Genomic DNA, 23799 nt, shown 5'->3' with positions numbered 1-23799 from the left:
CACACACACACAAACTCATACACAGAGACACACGCACACACAGACACTCACAGACACTCACACACACAAACTCATACACAGAGACACACGCACACACAATAGCACACACACACAAACTCATACACAGAGACACACGCACACAGACACAGACACACACACTCACACACACAAACTCATACACAGAGACACACGCACACGAATGCATACACAGAGACACACACACAAATTCACACATACACACACACTCACACACACAAATTCATACACAGAGACACACACAGATAGTGACCAGTGAGCCTGCACACACCAGTGGGAGAGAGACTGCAGCCAGATTGAGATTTCAGACAGAGAACAAAGAACAAAGAACAATACAGCACAGGAACAGGCCCTTCGGCCCTCCAAGCCCGCGTCGCTCCCTGGTCCAAACTAGACCATTCTTTTGTATCCCTCCATTCCCACTCCGTTCATGTGGCTATCTAGATAAGTCTTAAACGTTCCCAGTGTGTCCGCCTCCACCACCTTGCCCGGCAGCGCATTCCAGGCCCCCACAACCCTCTGTGTAAAATACGTCCTTCTGATATCCATGTTAAACCTCCCCCCCCCTCACCTTGAACCTATGACCCCTCGTGAACGTCACCACCGACCTGGGGAAAATCTTCCCACCGTTCACCCTATCTATGCCTTTCATAATTCTATACACCTCTATTAGGTCACCCCTCATCCTCCGTCTTTCCAGTGAGAACAACCCCAGTTTACCCAATCTCTCCTCATAACTAAGCCCCTCCATACCAGGCAACATCCTGGTAAACCTCCTCTGCACTCTCTCTAAAACCTCCATGTCCTTCTGGTAGTGTGGCGACCAGAACTGGACGCAGTATTCCAAATGCGGCTGAACCAACGTTCTATACATCTGCAACATCAGACCCCAGCTTTTATACTCTATGCCCCGTCCTATAAAGGCAAGCATGCCATATGCCTTCTTCACCACCTTCTCCACCTGTGACGTCACCTTCAAGGATCTGTGGACTTGCACACCCAGGTCCCTCTGCGTATCTACACCCTTTATGGTTCTGCCATTTATCGTGTAGCTCCCCCCTACGTTAGTTCTACCAAAATGCATCACTTCGCATTTATCTGGATTGAACTCCATCTGCCATTTCTTTGCCCAAATTTCCAGCTTATCTATATCCTTCTGTAGCCTCTGACAATGTCCCTCACTATCTGCAAGTCCAGCCATTTTCGTGTCATCCGCAAACTTACTGATCACCCCAGTTACACCTTCTTCCAGATCGTTTATATAAATCACAAACAGCAGAGGTCCCAATACAGAGCCCTGCGGAACACCACTAGTCACAGGCCTCCAGCCGGAAAAAGACCCTTCCACTACCACCAGAGTGAGGGTATCAGGAATTCAGAGCTGAGTGGGTAACTATTGGTAAGTGTTTCACTTTTTTTCTCTTTAAAAATCAGGAGCCTGGTTTAAAGGTCAATAAGCAACTGACCCAGTTAGCTAGGTGGCAGTTATCTGTCAATCAATTGAAGCCTGCTTAGGGCCTCAATAGGTGGGAACACTTAGGAATTGAAGACTGGTGTGTGAGTCATCCCAGCTCACCTCAGCTGTATATAAGGCAGTGATTTTAGCAAGCGCACGACTAGTGAGCCTGCGCACGACCAGTGAGCCTGCGCACGACCAGTGAGCCTGCGCACGACCAGTGAGCCTGCGCACGACCAGTGAGCCTGCGCACGACCAGTGGGAGAGAGGCTACAGCCAGAATGAGATTTCAGCCAGAGTGAGGGTGTCAGGAATTCGGTGCTGAGGGGAAAGAGGTGCCCATCTTCGGAGGAGGCGGACCTGTGAGGGAGACGTAAGGGCAAGTGAGAGGTAGAAGGAAATCGAACCATGCCGTCAGAGCCAGCCGGTGAGTGATTGCTGGTGACTGGTAAGTAGGTTTTTTCTTTTTTCTCTTGGCATTGTAGGTGTTGTTGTTGTACACCACAATAGTGTTTCTGTGGTTTAGAGTTTGTGAAGGTTATATTCGGTAGTAACAAGGAGCAGGAAAGGAAGGCCCTGGAGAATTGGATATAATCTGAAACAAAACGTCTTTCAAAAGTTTAATTTAAAGGGGTAAGACATGGCAGGAGAGCTCCGTGGTTTGCTCCTCTTGCTCCATGTGGGAGGCTGGGGGCAGTTCCAGTCCCCTGGGTCAGCATGTGTGCGGGAAGTGTCTCCAGTTACAGCTCCTGGAAGCTCGAGCGGCGGCTGGAGACACTGTGGAAAATCCGCGAGTCAGAGAGTATCGTGTGGATAGCACGTATAGAGAGGTGGTCACTCCGCAGGCTCAGACTCCGCAGGCAGGAAGGGAATGGGCGACCACCAGACAGAGCAATAGAGATAGGCAGGTAGTGCAGGAATCTCCTGTGACCATTCCCCAGCAAAACAGATATACGGCTTTGGATACTGTTGAGGGGAATGACCTCTCGGGGAAAGCAGCAGCAGCCAAACTCGTTGCACCACGGTTGGTTCTGCTGCAGAGGGGAGGGGTACAAAGTGTGCCAGTGCAATAGTTATAGGGGATTCAGTTGTAAGGGGAATAGACAGGCGTTTCTGTGGCTGTAAATGAGACTATGTTGCCTCCTTGGTGCCAGGGTCAAGGACGTCTCGGATCGGGTACAGGACATTCTGGAGGGGGAAGGTGAACAGCCAGTGGTCGTGCTACACATCGATATCAACGACATAGGCAAAAAAAAGGATGAGGCAGAATACAGGGAGCTAGGAAGAAAGTTAAGAAATTGGACCTCAATGGTAGTGATCTCAGGATTACTACCGGTGCCACGTGTTAGTCAAGAGTAGAAATGACAGGATATATCGGATGAATACATGGCTGAATACGTGTCAGGGGGAGGGTTCCAGATTCCTGGGGCATTGGGACTGCTTCTGGGAGAGATGGGACCCATACAAATTGGACGGGTTACACCTGGGCAGCACTGGGTCTGATGTCCGAGGGGGACTGTTTTCTAGAGCGGTTGGGGAGGGTTTAAACTAATATGCCAGGGGGATGGGAACCTATGTAAGGAGTCAGAAAAGGAGGGAGCAAGGACAAAAACAAAAGGTAGAAAAGGGAATAAGAAAAGTGATAGGCAGAGAAACCAAGGACAAAGTTCAAACATGGCTATAGAGAGAAATATTGGGAGCAAGGCAAACAATGTTAAAAAGACAAGCTTAAAGGCTCTGTACCTTAATGCGTGGAGCATTTGCAATGAAGTCGATGAACTAATCGCACAGATAGATGTAAATGGGTACGATATAATTGGGATTACAGAAACATGGCTGCAGGGTGACCAAGGGTGGGAATTGAATGTCCCAGGGTATTCAGTATTTTGGAAGGGCAGGCATAAAGGACAAGGTGGTGGAGTGTCATTGTTGGTTAAAGAGGAAATTAACACAATAGTGAGAAAGGATATTAGCTCTGACAATGTGGAGCCTGTCTTTCTGTTGAGAAATACTAAGGGGCAAAAAATATTAGTGGGTGTCATATACAGAGCCCCAAACTATAGCGCCGATGTTGGGAATGACATTAAACACAAAATTAGAGATGCATATGATAAGGGAATGTCAGTGATCACGGGTGATTTTAACCTTCACATAAATTGGGCAAATATGTCCAAAAATGTGCGGGTTAGGTTGATTGACCATGATAAATTGACCCTAGTGTCAAGGGGATTTGCAGGGTAAATATGTGGGGTTATGGGAATCGGGCCAGGGTGGGATTGTGGTCGGTGCAGACTCGATGGGGCAAATGGCCTCCTTCTGTACTGTAGGGATTCTATGACTAAATCAAATTAGCCACAATGCCGTAGAGGAGGAATTCCTGGAGCGTATACGGGATGGTTTTCTTCACCAATATGTGTAGGAACCAACTAGAGAGCAGGCTACCTTAGACTGAGGACTATGAAATGAGAAGGGAATCATTGCTAATCTAGATGTACGAGACCCCTTGAAGATGAGCGACGATAACATGATAGAATTTTTTATCAAGGTGGAGAGTGAAGTAGTTGATTCGGAGACTAGTTTGCTGAATCTAAATAAAGGAAATATGAGGATATGAGGCATGAGTTGGCCTTGATAGATTGGGGAGAGTTACTTAAAGGGATGACAGTGGATAGGCAATGGCAAACATTCAAGGAACGCATGGGGGAACTGCAGCAACTGTTTATTCCTGTCTGACACAAAAGCAAAATGGGTAAGAGGGCCAATCCATGGCTTGCAAAGGAGATTAGAACATAGAAGAACATAGAAAAACTACAGCATAAAACAGGCCCTTCGGCCCCACAAGTTGTGCCGAACATATCCCTACCTTTTAGGCCTACCTATAACCCTCCATCCTATTAAGTCCCATGTACTCATCCAGGAGTCTCTTAAAAGACCCCATTGAGTTTGCCTCCACCACCACTGACGGCAGCCGATTCCACTCACCCACCACCCTCTGTGTGAAAAACTTCCCCCTAACATTTCCCCTGTACCTACCCCCCAGCACCTTAAACCTGTGTCCTCTCATAGCAGCCATTTCCACCCTGAGAAAAAGCCTCTGAGAGTCCATCCGATCTATGCCTCTCAACATCTTATATACCTCTATTAGGTCTCCTCTCATTCTACATCTCTCCAAGGAGAAAAGACCGAGCTCCCTCAGCCTATCCTCATAAGGCATGTCACTCAATCCAGGCAACATCCTTCTAAATCTCCTCTGCACCCTTTCAATCTTTTCCACATCCTTCCTGTAATGAGGCGACCAGAACTGAGCACAGTACTCCAAGTGGGGTCTGACGAGGGTCTTATATAGCTGCATCATTATCCCCGGACTCCTAAACTCAATCCCTCGATTGATAAAGGCTAGCACAGCATACGCCTTCTTAACCACCTCCTCCACCTGCAGGGCCAATTTAAGAGTCCTATGGACCCGGACCGCAAGGTCCTTCTGATCCTCTACACTGCTAAGAGTCTTTCCCTTTATATTGTACTCCTTCATCCCATTTGACCTGCCAAAATGGACCACTACGCATTTATCTGGGTTGAAGTCCATCTGCCACTTCTCCGCCCAGTCTTGCATCCTATCTATGTCCCTCTGTAACTTCTGACATCCCTCCAGACTATCCACAACCCCACCAACCTTCGTGTCGTCGGCAAACTTACCAACCCATCCCTCCACTTCCTTATCCAGGTCATTTATAAAAATGACAAACAACAAGGGTCCCAGAACAGATCCCTGGAGCACACCACTGGTGACTGACCTCCATTTAGAAAAAGACCCATCTATACCCACTCTCTGCCTCCTTTGGGCAAGATGTGGAGATGCCGGCGTTGGACTGGGGTAAACACAGTAAGAAGTTTAACACAGAGTTTCACTGGCTGTCTTGTCTGGAGACATTACACATCTTTTTAGCCTGTCTTGATGCTCTCTCCACTCACGTTGTTTTGTTTCTTAAAGACTTGATTAGTTGTAAGTATTCGCATTCCAACCATTATTCATGTAAATTGAGTTTGTACCTTTATATGCTCTGTTTGTGAACAGAATTCCCACTCACCTGAAGAAGGGGCTTGCAGCTCCGAAAGCTTGTGTGGCTTTTGCTACCAAATAAACTTGTTGGACTTTAACCTGGTGTTGTTAAACTTCTTACTGTCCTTTGGGCAAGGCACTTCTGGATCCACAGGGCAGCAGCCCCTTGGATCCCATGCCCTCTCACTTTTTCGAGAAGCCTTGCATGGGGGACCTTATCGAACGCCTTGCTAAAATCCATATAAACCACATCTACCGCTTTCCCTTTGTCAATGTGTTTAGTCACATTTTCGAAGAACTCCACCAGGCTCGTAAGGCATGATCTGCCTTTGACAAAGCCATGCTGAGTATTCTTGAGCATACTAAACCTCTCTAAATGCTCATAAATCTTGTCCCTCAGGATCTTCTCCATCAGCTTACCAACCACTGAGGTTAGACTCACCGGTTGGTAATTTCCTGGGCTATCCCTATTCCCCTTCTTGAAAATAGGAACCACATCCGCAATCCTCCAATCCTCCGGCACCTCTCCCGTCTCCATCGACGATGCAAAGATCATCGCCAGAGGCTCTGCAATCTCTTCCCTCACCTCCCACAGTAACCTGGGGTACATCCCATCCGGACCCAGCGACTTATCTATCTTGATGCCATTCAAAGATTCCAGCACAACCTCTTTGTTAAAGTCCACATATTCAATCTTTTCAGTCCACCGCAAGCCCGCAGTACAAAGATGTGCGGGTTCGGTTGATTGGCCATGCTAAAAATTGCCCTTAGTGTCCTGGGATGCGAAGGTTAGAGGGATTAGTGGGTAAATATCTAGGGATATGGGGGTAGGGCTGGGTGGGATCGTGGTCGGTGCAGACCCGATGGGCCGAATGGCCTCTTTCTGTGCTGTAGGGATTCTAAGATTCTAAGATACATCCACCCAGGTCCTTCTCCTCTGTGAAAACCGAGGCAAAATACTCATTAAGCACCTCTGCCATTTCTACTGGTTCTGTACAGACATTCCTGCCTTCACCTTTTATAGGCCCTATTCCTTCACGTCTCATCCTTTTACTCTTCACATATTTATAGAACGCCTTTGGGTTTTCCTTAATCCTACCTGCCAAGGCCTTCTCGTGACCCCTTCTGGCTCTCCTAATTTCCTTCTTTAGTCCCTTCCTACAAGCCGTATACTCATCTAGATCCCTATCTTCGCCAAGCTCTCTGAACCTTTTGTACGCTTTCCTTTTCTTCTCGACTAGGTCCCGCTTAGCTTTTGTGCACCACGGTTCCTTTAACCTACCAACTCCTCCCTGTCTGCTTAGAGTGAGAATTCGATCCAAGGAAGAAGCCCTCCCACTCCTTCCTCATCCTCCTTCTTCTCTCTTTCTCCTCTCTCCCCACTCTCCCATTCTTGCCCCTCCCTCGCTCTATGTCCCTCTCTCTCCCCCACCCTCCCTCTCCCCCTCATCCTTCCTTCCCTCCCTTTCCCTCCCTACCCCCTCTTTCTCTCCTCCCTCTCCCTACTCCCTCCCACTGTCACCCCCTCCTTTCTTTCACTCCCTCCTCCTTCTGTTTGTGTGTGTCTCTCTCTCTCCTCCTCCCTCCCCTTCTCTTTCTGTCCCCTCCCTCTCTCCCTCCCCTCCACTTCTCCTTCTCCCTCCCCCTCTTTCTGCCCCTCCCCTCTCTCTTTCTCCCTCTCTCTCCATTCCCTATCTCCCCCTCTCTCTCCCATTGCCTTTTTCTTTATCCTTCTCTCTCTCCCCTGTTCCCTCCCACTCTCTCCTTCCCCCTCCCCCCTTCCTCCTTTTCCCCTCCCTCCTTTCCCCCTCCCTCTCACTCTTTTCCCTCTCCTTCTCTCACTCCCCCCTCCCTCTTTCTCTCCCTTGCTCCCGTCTTTTCTCTCTCTCTCCACATGTTTTGTGTCGCTCTATGTATCTCTTACCAACTGCTGTATAATAGGCGGCAAATCCAGTGTAGCGTTCCTCGTTGGAGAAATCCGATGTGAAGGTCACTCTCATCCAGTTTCCAGTGGTGTGGTACTCGTGGGGGAACTGGAATCTTTTCCGCTCTCTGCTCTTGCTGCCACAGATTCGGGGATGAAGGGCTTCATCACAAAAGATCTGGGTGGGAGTGGCAGGTGCAGGAAATGACACAGAAAATGATTGACATCTCGTCAACTGTGAGATCCTCAAAGAGAGAAAGAGAGAGACAGATGGAGGGAAATGGACAGAAGAATGGATGGATGGATGGATAGACGGACGGGTGGACGGACGGACGGACGGACGGACGGATGGATGGATGGATGGACGGATGGATGGATGGACGGACGGATGGATGGATGGATGGACAGTGGAGAAACAAGCCATTTGGCTCAATCACTCCATGATGGCGTTTGTGCACCCCTCTTCTTCCACATCTTACCCCATCTGCATTATCTTTCTATTCTTTTCTCCTTCATGTATTTATCCAGCCTTCCCTTGTAATGCATCTATGCTATTCAAAGAACAAAAAAGAACAAAGAACAGTACAGCACAGGAAACAGGCCCTTCGGCCCTCCAAGCCTGTGCCGCTCATTGGTCCAACTAGACCATTCGTTTGTATCCCTCCATTCCCAGACTGCTCATGTGACTATCCAGGTAAGTCTTAAACGATGCCAGCGTGTTTGCCTCCACCACCCTACTTGGCAGCGCATTCCAGGCCCCCACCACCCTCTGTGTAAAAAACATCCCTCTAATATCTGAGTTATACTTCGCCCCTCTCACCTTGAGCCCGTGACCCCTCGTGATCGTCACCTCCGACCTGGGAATAAGCTTCCCACTGTTCACCCTATCTATACCCTTCATAATTTTGTACACCTCTATTAGATCTCCCCTCTCATTCCAACTCCCAACTCATTCCCTGTGGTAGCAACTTCCACATTGGGCGGCACGGTGGCACTGCTGCCTCACAGCTCCAGGGACCCGGGTTCAATTCCCGGCTTGGGTCACTTCTGTGTGGAGTTTTCACATTCTCCCCATGTCTGCATGGGTTTCCTCCGGGTGCTCTGGTTTCCCCCCACACTCCAAAGATGGGCAGGTTAGGTACATTGGCCATGCTAAATTGTCCCTTAGTGTTCTGGGATGTGTAGGTTAGAGGGATTGGCAGGGTAAATATGTGGGGTTGCGGGGATAGGACCTGGGTAGGATTGTAGTCAATGCAGACTCAATGGGCCGAATGGCCTCCTTCTGCACTGTAGGGATTCTATGATTCTCAACTCTCTCTCTCTGGCTAAGGAAGTTTCTCCTGAGTTCCTGGTTGGATTTCTAGGTAATATCTTATACTCTCTCATTCCAGTTTTGCTCCCACCACCCCACCTTCACCACAAAGGGAAACACTCTGTTTGTGTGGACTCGATGAAAACCTTTCAAAATATGAACGATGGCTCCTCTTCTCTCTTTCTTGGGAAGTACACCAGCTCAACATGGTATCACCTTTGCAAATAGTTTCTGCAACCTCTCCAGAGCCAATACATTTTATCTCATAATAGATCAGTAGATAAACGGAGATGGGTGATAAATATACAGAGGTATGATGGATAGGCAGTTGGATAGTTAAAGAAATATGTAAAGAGAGAGTTAGACAGATAGAGAGAGACAGATGATAAATAGTTGAGATGGATGATAAACAGAAATGGATAGACAGATAGATAGATGGGTAGATAGATACACAGAGAGATATAATAATCTTGAAATGAATAGACAGATACTTGGATCTACTCATGTTTATCAAGAATTGGGTGGCATGGTGGCACAGTGGTTAGCACTGCTGCCTCACAGCGCCAGGGACCCGAGTTCAATTCCTGGCTTGGGTCACTGCCTGCGTGGAGTCTGCACGTTCTCCTTGTGTCTGCATGGGTTTCCTCCCACATTCCAAAAGACATGCTGGTTAGATGAATTGGCCATGCTAAATTCTCCCTCAGTGTACCTGAAAGGCACTGGAGTGTGGCGACTAGGGGATTTTCGCAGTAACTTTATTAGAGTGAAGCAGTTGAGGCTACCTCACTGAATGTTTTTAAGGCAAAGATAGATAAATGTTTGAACAGTAAAGGAATTAAGGGTTATGGTGAGCTTGCGGGTCAGTAGAGCTGAGTCCATGAAAAGATCAGCCATGATCTTGTTGAATGGCGGGACAGGCTCGAGGGGCCAGATGGCCTATTCCTGCTCCGAGTTCTTATGTTCTTATGTTCTTAAGAATTAAGACTTATAGCAGATATAAGTAGGACATACAAGGAAGCAATATCGCTGCTCGGAGGAGAGGCTGATAATTAAATTCGTGAAAACTGAAGTGTTGACCTGATACAGAAACAGATTACCTGCAGATTGTCGTAGGCACACTCTGGAGATGTCTCGATGTCGATGTGCGTGAAGGAGAGCTTGATGCCATAACCACTCGGAACCTGTATCTCCCAGCTCTGCTGCACATTATTGGGGTAACCCTGGGGGTAATTGAGAGATGTGAGCTGACCTTGCAAGCCGCTCAGTGAGATGGTGCAGGAAGCCGGAGGCAGGAAGAGGAGAGAAAGAATCACCCTAAAGAATCAAAGAGAGAGAGACCCACACAAACACAAAGTAAATACGCTGAATCAAGTGGAACAGGGAGACACAATTATTCTTTCTTGTTCTCAATTAGTTATCATTTCACATCTTGTCCAATTCATATCCATCCATCATCTAAATATCCAGTGTTGAGGTCCCTCAGTACTGACCCTACCGCTGTGCAGCACTCCCTCAGTACTGTCCCTTAGGCAGTGCAGTACTCCCTCAGTACTAACCCTCTGACAGTGCAGCACTCCCTCAGTACTGTCCCTTAGACAGTGCAGTACTCCCTCAGTACTGACCCTCTGACAGTGCGAGCATCAGTGCTGCACTGTTGGAGGGTCAGTGCTGAGGGAGTGCCGCACTGTCAGAGGGTCAGTACTGAGGGAGTGCCGCACTGTCAGAGGGTCAGTACTGAGGGAGTGCCGCACTGTCAGAGGGTCAGTACTGAGGGAGTGCTGCACTGTCAGAGGGTCAGTACTGAGGGAGTGCTGCACTGTCAGAGGGTCAGTACTGAGGGAGTGCTGCACTGTCAGAGGGTCAGTACTGAGGGAGTGCTGCACTGTCAGAGGGTCAGTACTGAGGGAGTGCTGCACTGTCAGAGGGTCAGTACTGAGGGACTCCTGCACTGTCTAAGGGTCAGTACTGAGAGAGTGCTGCACTGTCAGAGGGTCAGTACTGAAGGAGTGCTGCACTGTCAGAGGGTCAGTACTGAGGGAGTGCTGCACTGTCAGAGGGTCAGTACTGAGGGAGTGCTGCACTGTCAGAGGGTCAGTACTGAGGGAGCACTGCACTGTCAGAGGGTCAGTACTGAGGGAGTGCTGCACTGTCAGAGGGTCAGTACTGAGGGAGTGCTGCACTGTCAGAGGGTCAGTACTGAGGGAGTGCTGCACTGTCAGAGGGTCAGTACTGAGAGAGTGCTGCACAGCAGTAGGGTCATTACTGAGGGACCTCAACACTGTCTAAGGGTCAGTATTGAGGGAGTGCAGCACTGTCAGAGGGTGAGTACTGAGGGAAAGCCGCACTGTCTAAGGATCAGTACTGAGGGAACACCACTGTTTAATAGTTAGAACAGAGGGAGTGCCACACTGTCGGAGGGTCAGTACTGAGGCAGTGCAGCACTGTCTAAGTGTCAGTACTGAGGGAGTGCTGCACTGTCAGAGGGTCAGTACTGAGAGACTCCTGCACTGTCTAAGGGTCAGTACTGAGAGAGTGTTGCACAGCGGTAGGGTCAGTACTGAGGGACCTCAACACTGTCTAAGGGTCAGTATTGAGGGAGTGCAGCACTGTCAGAGGGTGAGTACTGAGGGAAAGCCGCACTGTCTAAGGATCAGTACTGAGGGACTCCTGCACTGTCTAAGTGTCAGTACTGATGGAGTGCTGCACTATCTGAGGGAAAGTACTGAGGGAGTGCTGCACTGTCAGAGGATCTCAGTACTTAGGGAATGCTGTACTGAAGGAAGGTCAGTACTGAGGGAGTGCCACGCCACCATTAGCATCAGTACTGAGGGAGCGTGGCAGTCTAGGAGGGTCAGTACTGAAGGGGTGATGCACTGTTAGAGGGACAATATTGTGGGAGCACTGCACTGTCGGAGAGTCAGTACTGAGGGAGTGCTGCACTGTCGGAGAGTCAGTACTGAGGGAGTGCTGCACTGTCAGAGGGTCAGTACTGAGGGAGTGCTGCACTGTCGGAGAGTCAGTACTGAGGGAGTGCTGCACTGTCGGAGAGTCAGTACTGAGGGAGTGCTGCACTGTCGGAGAGTCAGTACTGAGGGAGTGCTGCACTGTCGGAGAGTCAGTACTGAGGGAGTGCTGCACTGTCAGAGGGTCAGTACTGAGGGAGTGCTGCACTGTCGGAGAGTCAGTACTGAGGGAGTGCTGCACTGTCGGAGAGTCAGTACTGAGGGAGTGCTGCACTGTCGGAGAGTCAGTACTGAGGGAGTGCTGCATTGTCAGAGGGTCAGTACTGAGGGAGTGCCGCATTGTCAGAGGGTCAGTACTGAGGGAGTGCAACATTGCCAGAGGGTCAGTCCTGAGGGAGTGGGGCTCTGTTGGAGGGTCAGTACTGAGGAAGTGCAACATTGTTGGAGGGTCAGTCCTGTGGGAGCGCCGCACTGTTGGAGGGTCAGTCCTGTGGGAGCGCCGCACTGTTGGAGGGTCAGTCCTGTGGGAGCGCCGCACTGTTGGAGGGTCAGTACTGAAGGAGTGCTCCAGAGTCAGTGGTTAAAGCTGGAGGTGCACTGCATCATTGGACTTGGGAGTTTTTGAATCAGAGATGAAGCTGATACCTGTCTGAGATCAACTGTATGCGAAAGGTCTCTGAGCACCATTACAAGAACTGAAGCATTCTCCCGGGTCACCTGAAGCCAATATTTGTCCCTTGTTTAAAATGATAAAAAATTCAGATATCTAATCATTACCTGATGTTGTGGGATCTGACTGGGAGAAGATTGGCTGCCACATTTCCCATATAACAGTGACTACACTGCAACAAAAAAAAACGTTCTTGATTGGATGTGAAGCACTTTGGGATGTACAGAGGTCATGAAAGGTGCTATAGGATCCCAAGACTTTTTTTTTATCCTTCAGCTTTAATTTCTCTCTCTCTTCCCTCCTGTCTCTCTCTCTCTATCTTTCTTACTATCTTTCTTACTCACCACATTCCCACTGGTTTTTCAAAACACTCAGAAGAACGAGAGTCTCTGCGTCTGTCCCTTCTTCCCAGCCAAACATGAATTGTTTTGCTTTCCTGGGTTCAACACTCTGACTCTTGTTCTCTGGGATCCAAGGTTGTTTGGCAGCCTTCCCTCACTGGCTGCTCATATACACGTATCGGGACCCACCAACCACTGAACAAAATCACGCTCATCCAGACCAGCTCTTAAAGATTGTACAGATCCCATCTATTCTCAATGAAACCTCGGCCATCATTCCAAGTTTGTGGTTGAGGTACTTAAATCACAACTTATATACGTGGGTCCCTATTTCTTCTAAATAAATTAACCTTAGGGCTGCTTTGGGGTAGAAGTGTGATTAAAAATTAACTGAGTGATCCGCAACCGCTTGAGGACAGTAAATAGAGATTTGTTTCGGTAAACACTTGTCATAACAAACTCCAGCCTGATCATTTCCAAGAATAATATGCGGTCAAAGTAGCGATTAGGCATGATCACTTGAAAAAACTAAATCAAAATTATTGACAGCGCTAAGTAGTCTGAGATGGACAAACAGACTGACTGACAGACAGACAGACTGACAGACAGACAGACTGACAGACAGGCAACAGACGGATAGATAGACAGGCAGATATTCTTCATACTTGAGTAAAAGTCAATCTTGAATAAAATTCAACTCCATGACCACTGGCCTGAAAAAAATGATTTTTCCATTTACTGTGTGTAAAAGCTGATCCTAGTTTTTCAAAGGCGTTGTGCTTATTAATTACTTGCGGGTAATTGGTGCAGTTCATTAATTTAATGTCACACACTGGAACTATTAGATTTCACCTCTCACAATGACCAGGGCAGTGCAGTTCATAGAAATCATAGAAACCCTACAGTGCAGAAGGAGGCCATTCGGCCCATCGAGTCTGCACCGACCACAATCCCACCCAGGCCCTACCCCCACATATTTTACCCGCTAATCCCTCTAACCTACGCATCTCAGGACTCTAAGGGGCAATTTTTAACCTGGCCAATCAACCTAACCCGCACATCTTTGGACTGTGGGAGGAAACCGGAGCACCCGGAGGAAACCCACGCAGACACGAGGAGAATGTGCAAACTCCACACATTGATGTTGTCTAATGGACTTTAGCAAAGCCTTTGTCAAGGTACCGCATGGTAGATTGTTGCATAAGGTTAAATCTCAAGGGATCCAGGGTGATGTAGCCAAATTGATATAAAATTGCCTTGATGACAAAAGACAGACTGTGGTTGTAGAGGGTTGTTTTTCAAGCTGGAGGCCTGTGACCAGCGGTGTGTGCTTCAGGAATCGGTGCTGGGTCCACTGTTATTTGTCATTTATATTAATGATTTGGATGAGAATTTAGGGGGCATGGTTATTAAGTTTGCAGATGACACCTAGATTGGTGGCATAGTGGATGGTGAAGGAGGTTATCTCGGATTGCAATGGGATCTTGATCAATTGGGCCAGTGGGCTGACGAATGGCAGATGGAGTTTATTTAGATAAATGCGAGGAGATGCATTTTGGTAGATCGAACCAGGGCAGGACTTACTCAGTTAATGGTAGGGTGTTGAGGAGAGTTACAGAACAAAGAGATCGAGGGGTACACGTTCATAGCTCCTTGAAAGTGAAGTCACAGATGGACAGAGTGGTGAAGAAGGCATTCAGCATGCTTGGTTTCATTGGTCAGAACATTGAATACAGAAGTTGGGATTGAAGTTGTGCAAGACATTGGTAAGGCCACAGTTGGAATACTGTGTGCAGTTCCGGTCATTCTTTATAGCAAGGATATTATTAAAATAGAAAGAGTGCAGAAGATTTACTAGGATCCTACTGGGACTTGATGGTTTGAGTTATAAGGAGGAGCTGGATAGACTGGGACTTTTTTCCCTGGAGCGTAGGAGACTTTGGGGTGATCTTATAAAGGTCTATAAAATAATGAGGGGTATAGATAAGGTAGATAGGCAACCTCCTTTCCCAAAGGTAGGGGAGACAAAAATTAGAGGGCATAGGTGAGAGGGGAGAGATACAAAAGGGTCTAGAGGGGCAATTCTTTCACACAGAGGGTGGTGAGTGTCTGGAACAAACTGCCAGAGGTAGTAGTAGAGGTGGGTACAATTTTGTCCTTTAAAAAGCATTGGGTAAGATGGGTATAGAGGGATTTGGGCCAAATGTGGGCAATTGGGAGTAACATAGTGGTTAACAAAAAAGGAGCAGCATGGACAAGTTGGGCTGAATGGACTGTTTCCATGCTGTAAACATCTATGACTATAACTGACTCAAGAACAGCTTCTTCCCTGAATGACTTTTGACTGGACCTACCGTATATTAAGCTGGTCTTTCTGTACATCCTAGCTGTAACTGTAACACTATATCCTGCACTCTCTCCTTTCATTCTCCCCGATGTACCCTATGAATGGTATGTTTTGTCTGTGTAGCGCAAGAATCAATACTTTTCACTGTATCTCTGTACATGTGACAATAATAAATCAAATCAAATCAAAAATGCTAATGCGTACCATGGTCTCTTTGAGAAAGAATAACAAGTAGAATCCATAGAATTCCTCCTGTGCGGAAGAAGGCCATTTAGCCCAACAACTCTCTGAAACAGCATCCCACCGAGGCCATTCCCTCACTCTATCCCTGTAACCCAGTGAATCCACTGTGGCTAATCCACCCAATTTGCATGCACGCATGCACACACACACACACACACACACACACACACACACACACACACACACACACACACACACACACACCTATGGACACGAAGGAACAATATTTGGCATGGCCAATCCACCTAACCTGCACATCTTTGGAGTAGACACTCAATTTAAAAATAATGTTGTAGCACTTGCCTAGAAGACTAACAATTTGCAACAGCAAGTGAGTTTAATACTTCTGTAAAAAATAATGAGAGGCTGGAGAAAGATAAGCAATAAACTAGAAAAGATGTCAAAAACAAAATGCACCAGCAGAAGAAGACTTAAGTGGCCTTACCTGGAGATGAAAGTGGCAGAATGGGTTAAAGGACACCAACAAATGGTCACATTATCACACGGAACCATTTGCCTCTGCACCTACAGGAAGTGACGGAAGATGGTATCCGGTATCCAAGGCCAATGCCAGGGAATGCACAAGATTCATGAAGAGGTGTGATTTAGTGCACCATCAGAAAACTAAAATTTCAGTGTCTGCCCCCTGAAGTCGACGATAAAGTCACCACATTCCACTGTCTTGTCATCCGGCATCGAGAAAATAACGCATATTTATTGGCCTACATTGGAAATCTGGACGGAACACCAATGAACATCACCGTGCCACCAAACAAAACCGTCACCAAGATTGGTGAGGAAAAAAAGTCATTGTAAAGACAACAGACCACGAGAAGACACTTCACCCTGGTGCCATCTTGGATGGAATGATAGTCTAGGGCAAACTTTCCTCAAAGAAAACCTTCAGAAAGGTGTTGTCACCTATTTTCATGAGAAAAGTTGAATGGATAAAGCAGTTGCAAGAAATGGATCAAAGAGGTGTGGTATTTGAAACTCAGAGGACTACACAAAGAAAACAGTTTGCTCGGCTGGGATAGTGGGCGGTGGCATGGTGGTGCAGTGGTTAGTACTGCTGCCTCACAATGCCAGGGACCCGGATTCAATTCCAGCCTGTGTGGAGTTTGCACATTCTCCCCGTGTCTGCTTGGGTTTCCTCTGGGTTTTCCAGTTTCTTCCCACATTCCAAAGATGTGCCAGTTAGGCTGATTGGCCATGGTAAATTGCCCTTTAGTGTCAGGGGGATTATCAGGGTAAATACATGGGGTTAAGGGCCTGGGTGGGATTGTTGTTGGTGCAGGCTCGGTGGGCTGATTGGCCTTCTTCTGTAATGTAGGGATTCTAATTTTGTTGACCCAGTGGTCTTACGAATGTTTTTCAGCCCTTGGATGCATTATATATTAGAGTTATTGTGTGTTGCATGGTCCCACTGTCAGTCCGTAACATAATCGGCTACTTTGCGGGCGTTCTTCAGTCTAGATCCTGCCACTGTGGAATAAATAGCTACTTAATGAACCTGTACTGTTGTTACACACAAAACCCATGCACTATCACTTTCGATTCTTTGATCCTGCAACAAGTGCTACAAATATAGCCGGATCATTGGAATAGTGGCGACAAGGAGCGGATTTTAATTCTTCAGCTAAAAAAAATGACAAGAAAAATCGAAATAGCACGTCCCATCGGAAGACAATGGGAAGTCCCAACATTGGACAAATCAATGACAGGTTAGGCAACAGCAGCTGACATCAATGCTCGGTAAGGCTGTGGGCAGAATAGAAGGTTCCAAGTTAATTGACACAGCACCCTGAGGAATTCAGGCTGCAGAGCTCTCTATGTGTACCATTAGAATAGGGACAGAGGTAGAGTGGAAGAGAGAAGAATTTCTCACGGAAGTAAGTCTTTGGAGAAAAATACCTGCGACAGTTGTTTTGTACTGCCATGGAATCTAGACCAGTTCCATCAAAGGCACTGTTATGCAGTTTACAGCGCGAGTGAATAATGGCAGGAAACTTTGGCACCATTGGACCATTCCAGGAACATTCCAAGAATTGGAAGTCTTGATCTTCCTGTCTAACCTGGTTACTGTCATCCACAGCTTCCTCTCTGGTCTTCCTCTCTCAGTTTCAGCAACACAAGACTCAGTGGTTCCTTAGGCTTCTCTGCAACAATCCCATGTCAGGCAGGACTTCCCTGTTTTGATGTGAGCAGCCACCAACTGACCCATGTGTCTCCCCCAGACCCGGTCATCCTGAGTTTGAATAGTGAATGACACTGGCCCCGTCTGGGCCACCACTGTGGCAGGAACCCATTTTTCCCCCGTCGTGTAGTTCCTCGCCAACACGGTTTCTCCCTTGCTGAACTTCCTTGTCTTTTCCCCCTCTTCAGGCTATCTGCCCTTCTTGGTTCTTTGTTACCAATTCTCATGTCTCCTCTGGCCACATCAGATCAAAAGTGGTCCTCAATCTGCAGCCAAACATCAATGACGCTGTGGAAACCTGGGTCATTGCATGAGGTGTGCTTCAGAATCAATTCACTCGCCTTCCAATGGACCCCTTCCCTTGGGAAACCTTCAGGACCTGGTTTAAGGTCTGGACAAAAACTTTCAGCCTGGCCATTTGCCGCAGAGCAGTATGGAGCCGACTTCACCTGTCGGACTCTTTGGTGGTTGAGGTAGTCCACAAATTCCTTCGCCATAAACTGTGGCCCATTGTCGCTCACTGTTTGATCAGGGCTTCCAAAACCAGCAAACAACTGGTCAAGTCACAGTTTACTCACCTCTGTGGAGACTTCCCAATTGCTACTTCTGGCCATTTCGAGTGGGCACCAACCACTATCAATCGCATCTTTCCTTCAAGCAGACCTGCAAAGTCTACATGGATCCTGTGCCAAGGAGCTTCATTCCCATGTTTAAGTTTATTTATTAGTGTCACAAGTAGACTTACATTAACACCGCAATGAAGTTACTGTGAAAATCCCCTAATCACCACAGTCCGATGCCTGTCCGGGTACACTGAGGGAGAATTTAGCATGGCCAATGCACCTAACCAGCACATCTTTCGGACTGTGGGAGGAAACTGGAGCACCTGGAGGAAACCCGCGCAGACACGGGGAGAACGTGCAGACTCCCCACAAACAGTGACCCAAGCCGGGATTTGAACCCGGGTCCCTGGCGCTGTGGGGCAGCGGTGCTAACCACTGTGCCGTCATGGCACCCCGTGGGTGGAGGGGGTGACAATGGCAGTGCTTTCCGAAGTACCACACATGATTCACAAGCCTTCTCTTTGATTTGGGAGTCAACACCTGGCCACCAAGTATAGCTGCTGGCAATCTTTTTCATCCACACCACACCCAGGTGCCCTTAGTACACTTGATATAGCACCTTCCTACATAACGCGGGGGGAAATGACCATTTTCATACCCCACAAAAGACATCTACCCGTTACGGACAACTCCCACCTCCTTGACAGGTAGGGACTAAAATCAGGCTGATTCTGATGGATAGTCTTCCCTTGTTAGACTAGATCCATTACTTGACTTAAGACTAAATCGTTTCTTGTGACGTTTTGAAGCAGGGTCTCTGAAACAGGTACTTTATCAGCCAGGTGAAAATAAGCAAAATGCACCATTGGGTGAATTGATCTACAATGCTGTCAGCAAAGGGAGGTTTGAACTTAGCTGTACTCTACATTTGGGTGATTAATTACAGAAATGTTGAGCTACACAAATGTGTATCAATTAGTTTAATGATACTCCTTTTTCATTTTGAAGTTCAAAGACAATTAACAAAGTAGTCAGGTACAACAGATGTCTCCTGCAAGTTGTGACTAAAGGTAAGGATTGGGAATAATGCAGTTATATTGTTGTGGCTGCATAGCTAAAAGTCTTGCATTACAAGGATATCATGCCATCCATTGTACATGATATTTACCAAATTTACCTATTTGAGCTGTTGGAGAAACTTTGCATAGCTATAATTTATCTGAACAAAACCTATCATCTTGCTAAGCAGCATGGCAGTTTTGATTGGTCCAACCCCAGTTACTGAGATCAGCACTACCATGTATAGAAAGTGACAATTTTTTTTGCCGGACTGCATGGTGAGGAACAAGAACAGAAAAAGTCTTCAATGATGCAAGATACTCAATCTGCAGAGGTTAGAGAGAGAGGGCCATTAGATTCTGGTAACTGACCCAATTGAGGTGGATTGACAATCCAGAGAAATGATTGCTGTATTAAGAACAACTTTGCTACCAAACTACCCAGCCTTCAGGAGAACAGTGACCATGACACCACACAACCCTGCCACAGCAACCTCTGCAAGACATGCCGGATCATCAACACGGATGCCATCATCTCACGTGAGAACATCATCTACCAGGTACACGGTACCTACTCTTGCAACTCGGCCAACATTGTCTACCTGATACGCTGCAGGAAAGGATGTCCCGATGAATGGTACATTGGGGAAACCATGCAGACGCTACGACAACGGATGAATGAACACCGCTCGACAATCACCAGGCAAGACTGTTCTCTTCCTGTTGGGGAGCACTTCAGCGGTCACGGGCATTCGGCCTCTGATATTCAGGTAAGCGTTCTCCAAGGCGGCCTTCACGACACACGACAGCGCAGAGTCGCTGAGCAGAAACTGATAGCCAAGTTCCGCACACATGAGGACGGCCTAAACCGGGATCTTGGGTTTATGTCACACTATCAGTAACTCCCACAGCTTGCCTCCTGGACTTGCAGAATGTCACTGGCTGTCCTGTCTGGAGACAATACACATCTCTTTAACCTGTGCTTGATGCTCCCTCCACTCACATTGTCTGTATCTTTAAGATCTGGTTGGCTGTAGGGATTCGCATTCTAATCAGTATTCTGTAACTTGATTTTGTGTCTCTGTGCCCTGTTTGAGAGCACGTTTCCACTCCATCTGACGAAGGAGCAGCGCTCCAAAAGCTAATGGCATTTGCTACCAAATAAACCTGTTGGACTTTAACCTGGTGTTGTTAAAACTCTTACTGTGTTCACCCTAGTCCAACGCCGGCATCTCCACATCATGATGTTTACTTCTGCCAGTAGTCAAAATGCTGGAAATTGAAGTAAAATAAAAACTGTTGGAAATACTCAAGAGGTCAGGCTGCATCTGTGTAGCAAGAATCAGAGTTAATGTTTCAGGTTGATGACATTTCCTCATGTCAATGACAAAAGCTGAAAAACTATCTATTTTTCTCACTCCACTGATGCTGCCTTGTCTGGGCAGTTCTGTTTTTAATCAGGATATTATGCCAATGTATATCTGGAGAGATGACAAGGGCAAATAAATGGCTAATGTTCACCAGCATCCTCTTCAGAAAAACTCTTCATGCAGAATGGCGTGGATGTAGCTGTTACGAGGGGGCATAACTATAAGGTTCATGGTGGGAGATATAGGAGGGATGTCCGAGGTAGGTTCTTTACTCAGAGAGTGGTTGGGGTGTGGAATGGACTGCCTGCTGTGATAGTGGAGTCAGACACTTTAGGAACTTTCAAGCGGTTATTGGATAGACACATGGAGCACACCAGAATGATAGGGATAGCTTGATCTTGGTTTCGGACAAAGCTCGGCACAACATCGAGGGCCGAAGGGCCTGTACTGTGCTGTACTGTTCTATGGTCCCATGGTGTAATGGTTAGCACTCTGGACTTTGAATCCAGCGATTCGAGTTCAAAGCTCGGTGGGACCTTAACATGTTTGGGGCGGCACGGTAGCACAGTGGTTAGCACTGCTGCTTCACAGCTCCAGGGTCCCGGGTTCGATTCCCGGCTCGGGTCACTGTCTGTGTGGAGTTTGCACATTCTCCTCGTGTCTGCGTGGGTTTCCTCCGGGTGCTCCGGTTTCATCCCACAGTCCAAAGATGTGCGGGTTAGGTTGATTGGCCAGGTTAAAAATTGCCCCTTAGAGTCCTGAGATGCGTAGGTTAGAGGGATTAGCGGGTAAATATGTGGGGGTAGGGCCTGGGTGGGATTGTGGTCGGTGCAGACACGATGGGCCGAATGGCCTCCTTCTGCACTGTAGGGTTTCTATGATTTCTATGTTCTGTATGTTTAAGAAGGCTCAATTGAGGCTGGGGGTATCAATGGAGCTCCATCTGAATGGGGGTGAGATCAGCCAGAACAGATTCTGTGCTGTAACCTCCTTAATGCACTTACTGAGTCGGGACCACTTGTTGAATGGCTTGTTACAAGTTGGGCATAGCAGCAGCAAATGCCTCTAGCAACATCCACAGAAGCTGCTATGATCCAATACATTCATGATTCTAATTACTTTAGCAGTAAGTATTTGTCATTTATATTAATGATTTGGATGCGAATATGGTTAGTAAGTTTGCAGATGACACCAAGATTGGTGGCATAGTGGACAGTGCAGAAAGTTATCTCCAATTGCAACGGGATGTTGCTCAATTGGGCCAGTGGGCTGACGAATGGCAGATGGAGTTTAATTTAGACAAATGCGAGGTGATGCATTTTGGTAGATTGAACCAGGGCAGGACTTACTCAGTTAATGTTAGGGCGTTGGGGAGAGTTACAGAACAAAGAGATCTAGGGGTACATGTTCATAGCTCCTTGAAAGTGGAGTCACAGGTGGACAGAGTGATGAAGAAGGCATTCAGCATGCTTGGTTTCATCGGTCAGAACATTGAATACAGGAGTTGGGACGTCTTGTTAAAGTTGTACAAGACATTGGTAAGGCCACACTTGGAATACTGTGTGCAATTCTGGTCATCCTATTATAGAAAGGATATTATTAAACTAGAAAGAGTGCAGAAAAGATTTATTAGGATGCTACAGGGACTTGATGGATTGAGTTATAAGGAGAGGTTGAATAGACTGGGACTTTTTTCTCTGGAGCGTAGGAGGCTGAGGGGTGACCTTATAGAGGTCTATAAAATAATGAGGGGCATAGATAAGATAGATAGTCAATACCTTTACCCAAAGGTAGGGGAGTCTAAAACTAGAGGGCATAGGTTTAAGGTGAGTGGGGAGAGATACAAGAAGGTTCAGAGGAGCAATTTTTTCACACAGAGGATGGTGAGTGACTGGAACAAGCTGCCAGAGGTGGTTGTAGAGGCGGGTACAATTTTACCTTTTAAAAAGCATTTAGATAGTTACATGGATACGATGGGTATAGAGGGATATGGGCCAAATGCAGTCAATTGGGATTAGCTTAGGGGTTTTTAAAAAAAGGGCAGCATGGACAAGTTGGGCCGAAGGGCCTGTTTCCATGCTGTAAACCTCTATGACTCTATGACAATCAGGAACCTCCGATGCTCTAAGGAGAGGCAGCCTCAGAAGTGCATCAGCTTTGCCATGCTGTTCAGACTGTCTATACTGTATATCAAGGGAGTATGCTGCCAAAAGTAGTACCCATCGCTGTAACCATGCTGCTGCCATTGATGGTATTCAAGTGTGTGGCCTGAAGGTGGTGGTCAGGGACGTGATCGTTTAACAGCACAAAATGCCAGCCCTATAGAAAATGGGAGAATTTCTGCATCTCAAATGTGATATTTAACCCCTCCTTCTCGACCTGGGCATATCTTTTCTCAGCTTTATACTGACTGGCCTATTCCAAAAGCTTTTACTTTAACAAATAAACATAAACTAAACATAAATTAACAGGCAAATCAGTCAGAATATATGACATATTACACATCAAATTGAACATGCAAAGAAAGATTTCATGGGCTGACTGGGCTCACTCACCAATTTGAACCACCAAGTCCTTTAACGCTCTGGACCTCCTTGGGAAGGATTCCAGCTCCTTTTCTTCAAGGATTTAGCCACTGCTTCTCAAACTACAGCAACTCCCAATCAACCGCAGCTCCATGGGCACAGTCTTAAGCAAAATGGCACCGTTTCCCAGATGCTCCTCAGCACTGCTCATTAGCATGACCTTTAATTGAACTCTCAATGACAACCATTGTACGACTCAGTCAAGTCAGTCAACTTGAGTAATAGAGATAGCTGCAACAACTCTGTTTATTGCCAGCTCCTGGATCCATAGAAACCATAGAAACCATAGAAACCCTACAGTGCAGAAGGAGGCCATTCGGCCCATCGAGTCTGCACCGACCACAATCCCACCCAGGCCCTCCCCCCACAGCCTCAGAATCTTCTGTGTTCTGATAAAACCACTTCTCATTCTGTAAAATTCAATGGGTATAAAGAACAGTACAGCACAGGAACAGGCCCTTCGGCCCCCTGCGCCAATCACTTTGTCCTATCTAAACCAACCGCTTGTATCCCTCCATTCCTCGTCTGTTCATGTGTCTATCAAGTTAAGTCTTAAATGTGGCTAACGTATCCGCCACAGCCACCTCACTTGGAAGTGCATTCTGAGCCAGCACCACCCGCTGTGTAAAAAAAAACTTCCCCCGCACATCTCCACTGAACCTTTCCCCCCTTAC

The 23799-nt window shown here is 47.2% G+C and overlaps 1 protein-coding gene and 1 non-coding gene across 2 annotated transcripts in view; one reads left to right on the top strand and one right to left on the bottom strand.

Moving 5' to 3' along the window:
- Positions 1 to 12901, bottom strand: part of LOC144511339 (complement C1s subcomponent-like) — a 53563-nt gene extending 40662 nt beyond the window's left edge. Inside the window, exons 1-3 of the mRNA XM_078241610.1 lie at positions 12766 to 12901; positions 9886 to 10102; positions 7477 to 7654 (exon numbers count right to left, since the gene is read on the bottom strand). Of these exons, the coding sequence (XP_078097736.1) occupies positions 7477 to 7654; positions 9886 to 10102; positions 12766 to 12770 (400 nt within the window). The 5' untranslated portion in view covers positions 12771 to 12901. The remainder of the gene's footprint in view (positions 1 to 7476; positions 7655 to 9885; positions 10103 to 12765) is intronic.
- Positions 12902 to 21006: 8105 nt separating this feature from the next.
- On the top strand, positions 21007 to 21078 carry trnaq-uug (transfer RNA glutamine (anticodon UUG)). The gene has a single exon. It is a non-coding gene; the product is annotated as a tRNA-Gln (tRNA).
- The last annotated feature ends 2721 nt before the right edge of the window (positions 21079 to 23799 follow it).

The sequence above is a fragment of the Mustelus asterias genome, chromosome 24 (assembly GCF_964213995.1).
Source record: "Mustelus asterias chromosome 24, sMusAst1.hap1.1, whole genome shotgun sequence".
In the NCBI taxonomy this organism is placed as follows: domain Eukaryota; kingdom Metazoa; phylum Chordata; class Chondrichthyes; order Carcharhiniformes; family Triakidae; genus Mustelus; species Mustelus asterias.
Note: the sequence above shows the minus strand (reverse complement) of the source record. Positions and strands in the feature narration are given on the sequence as shown.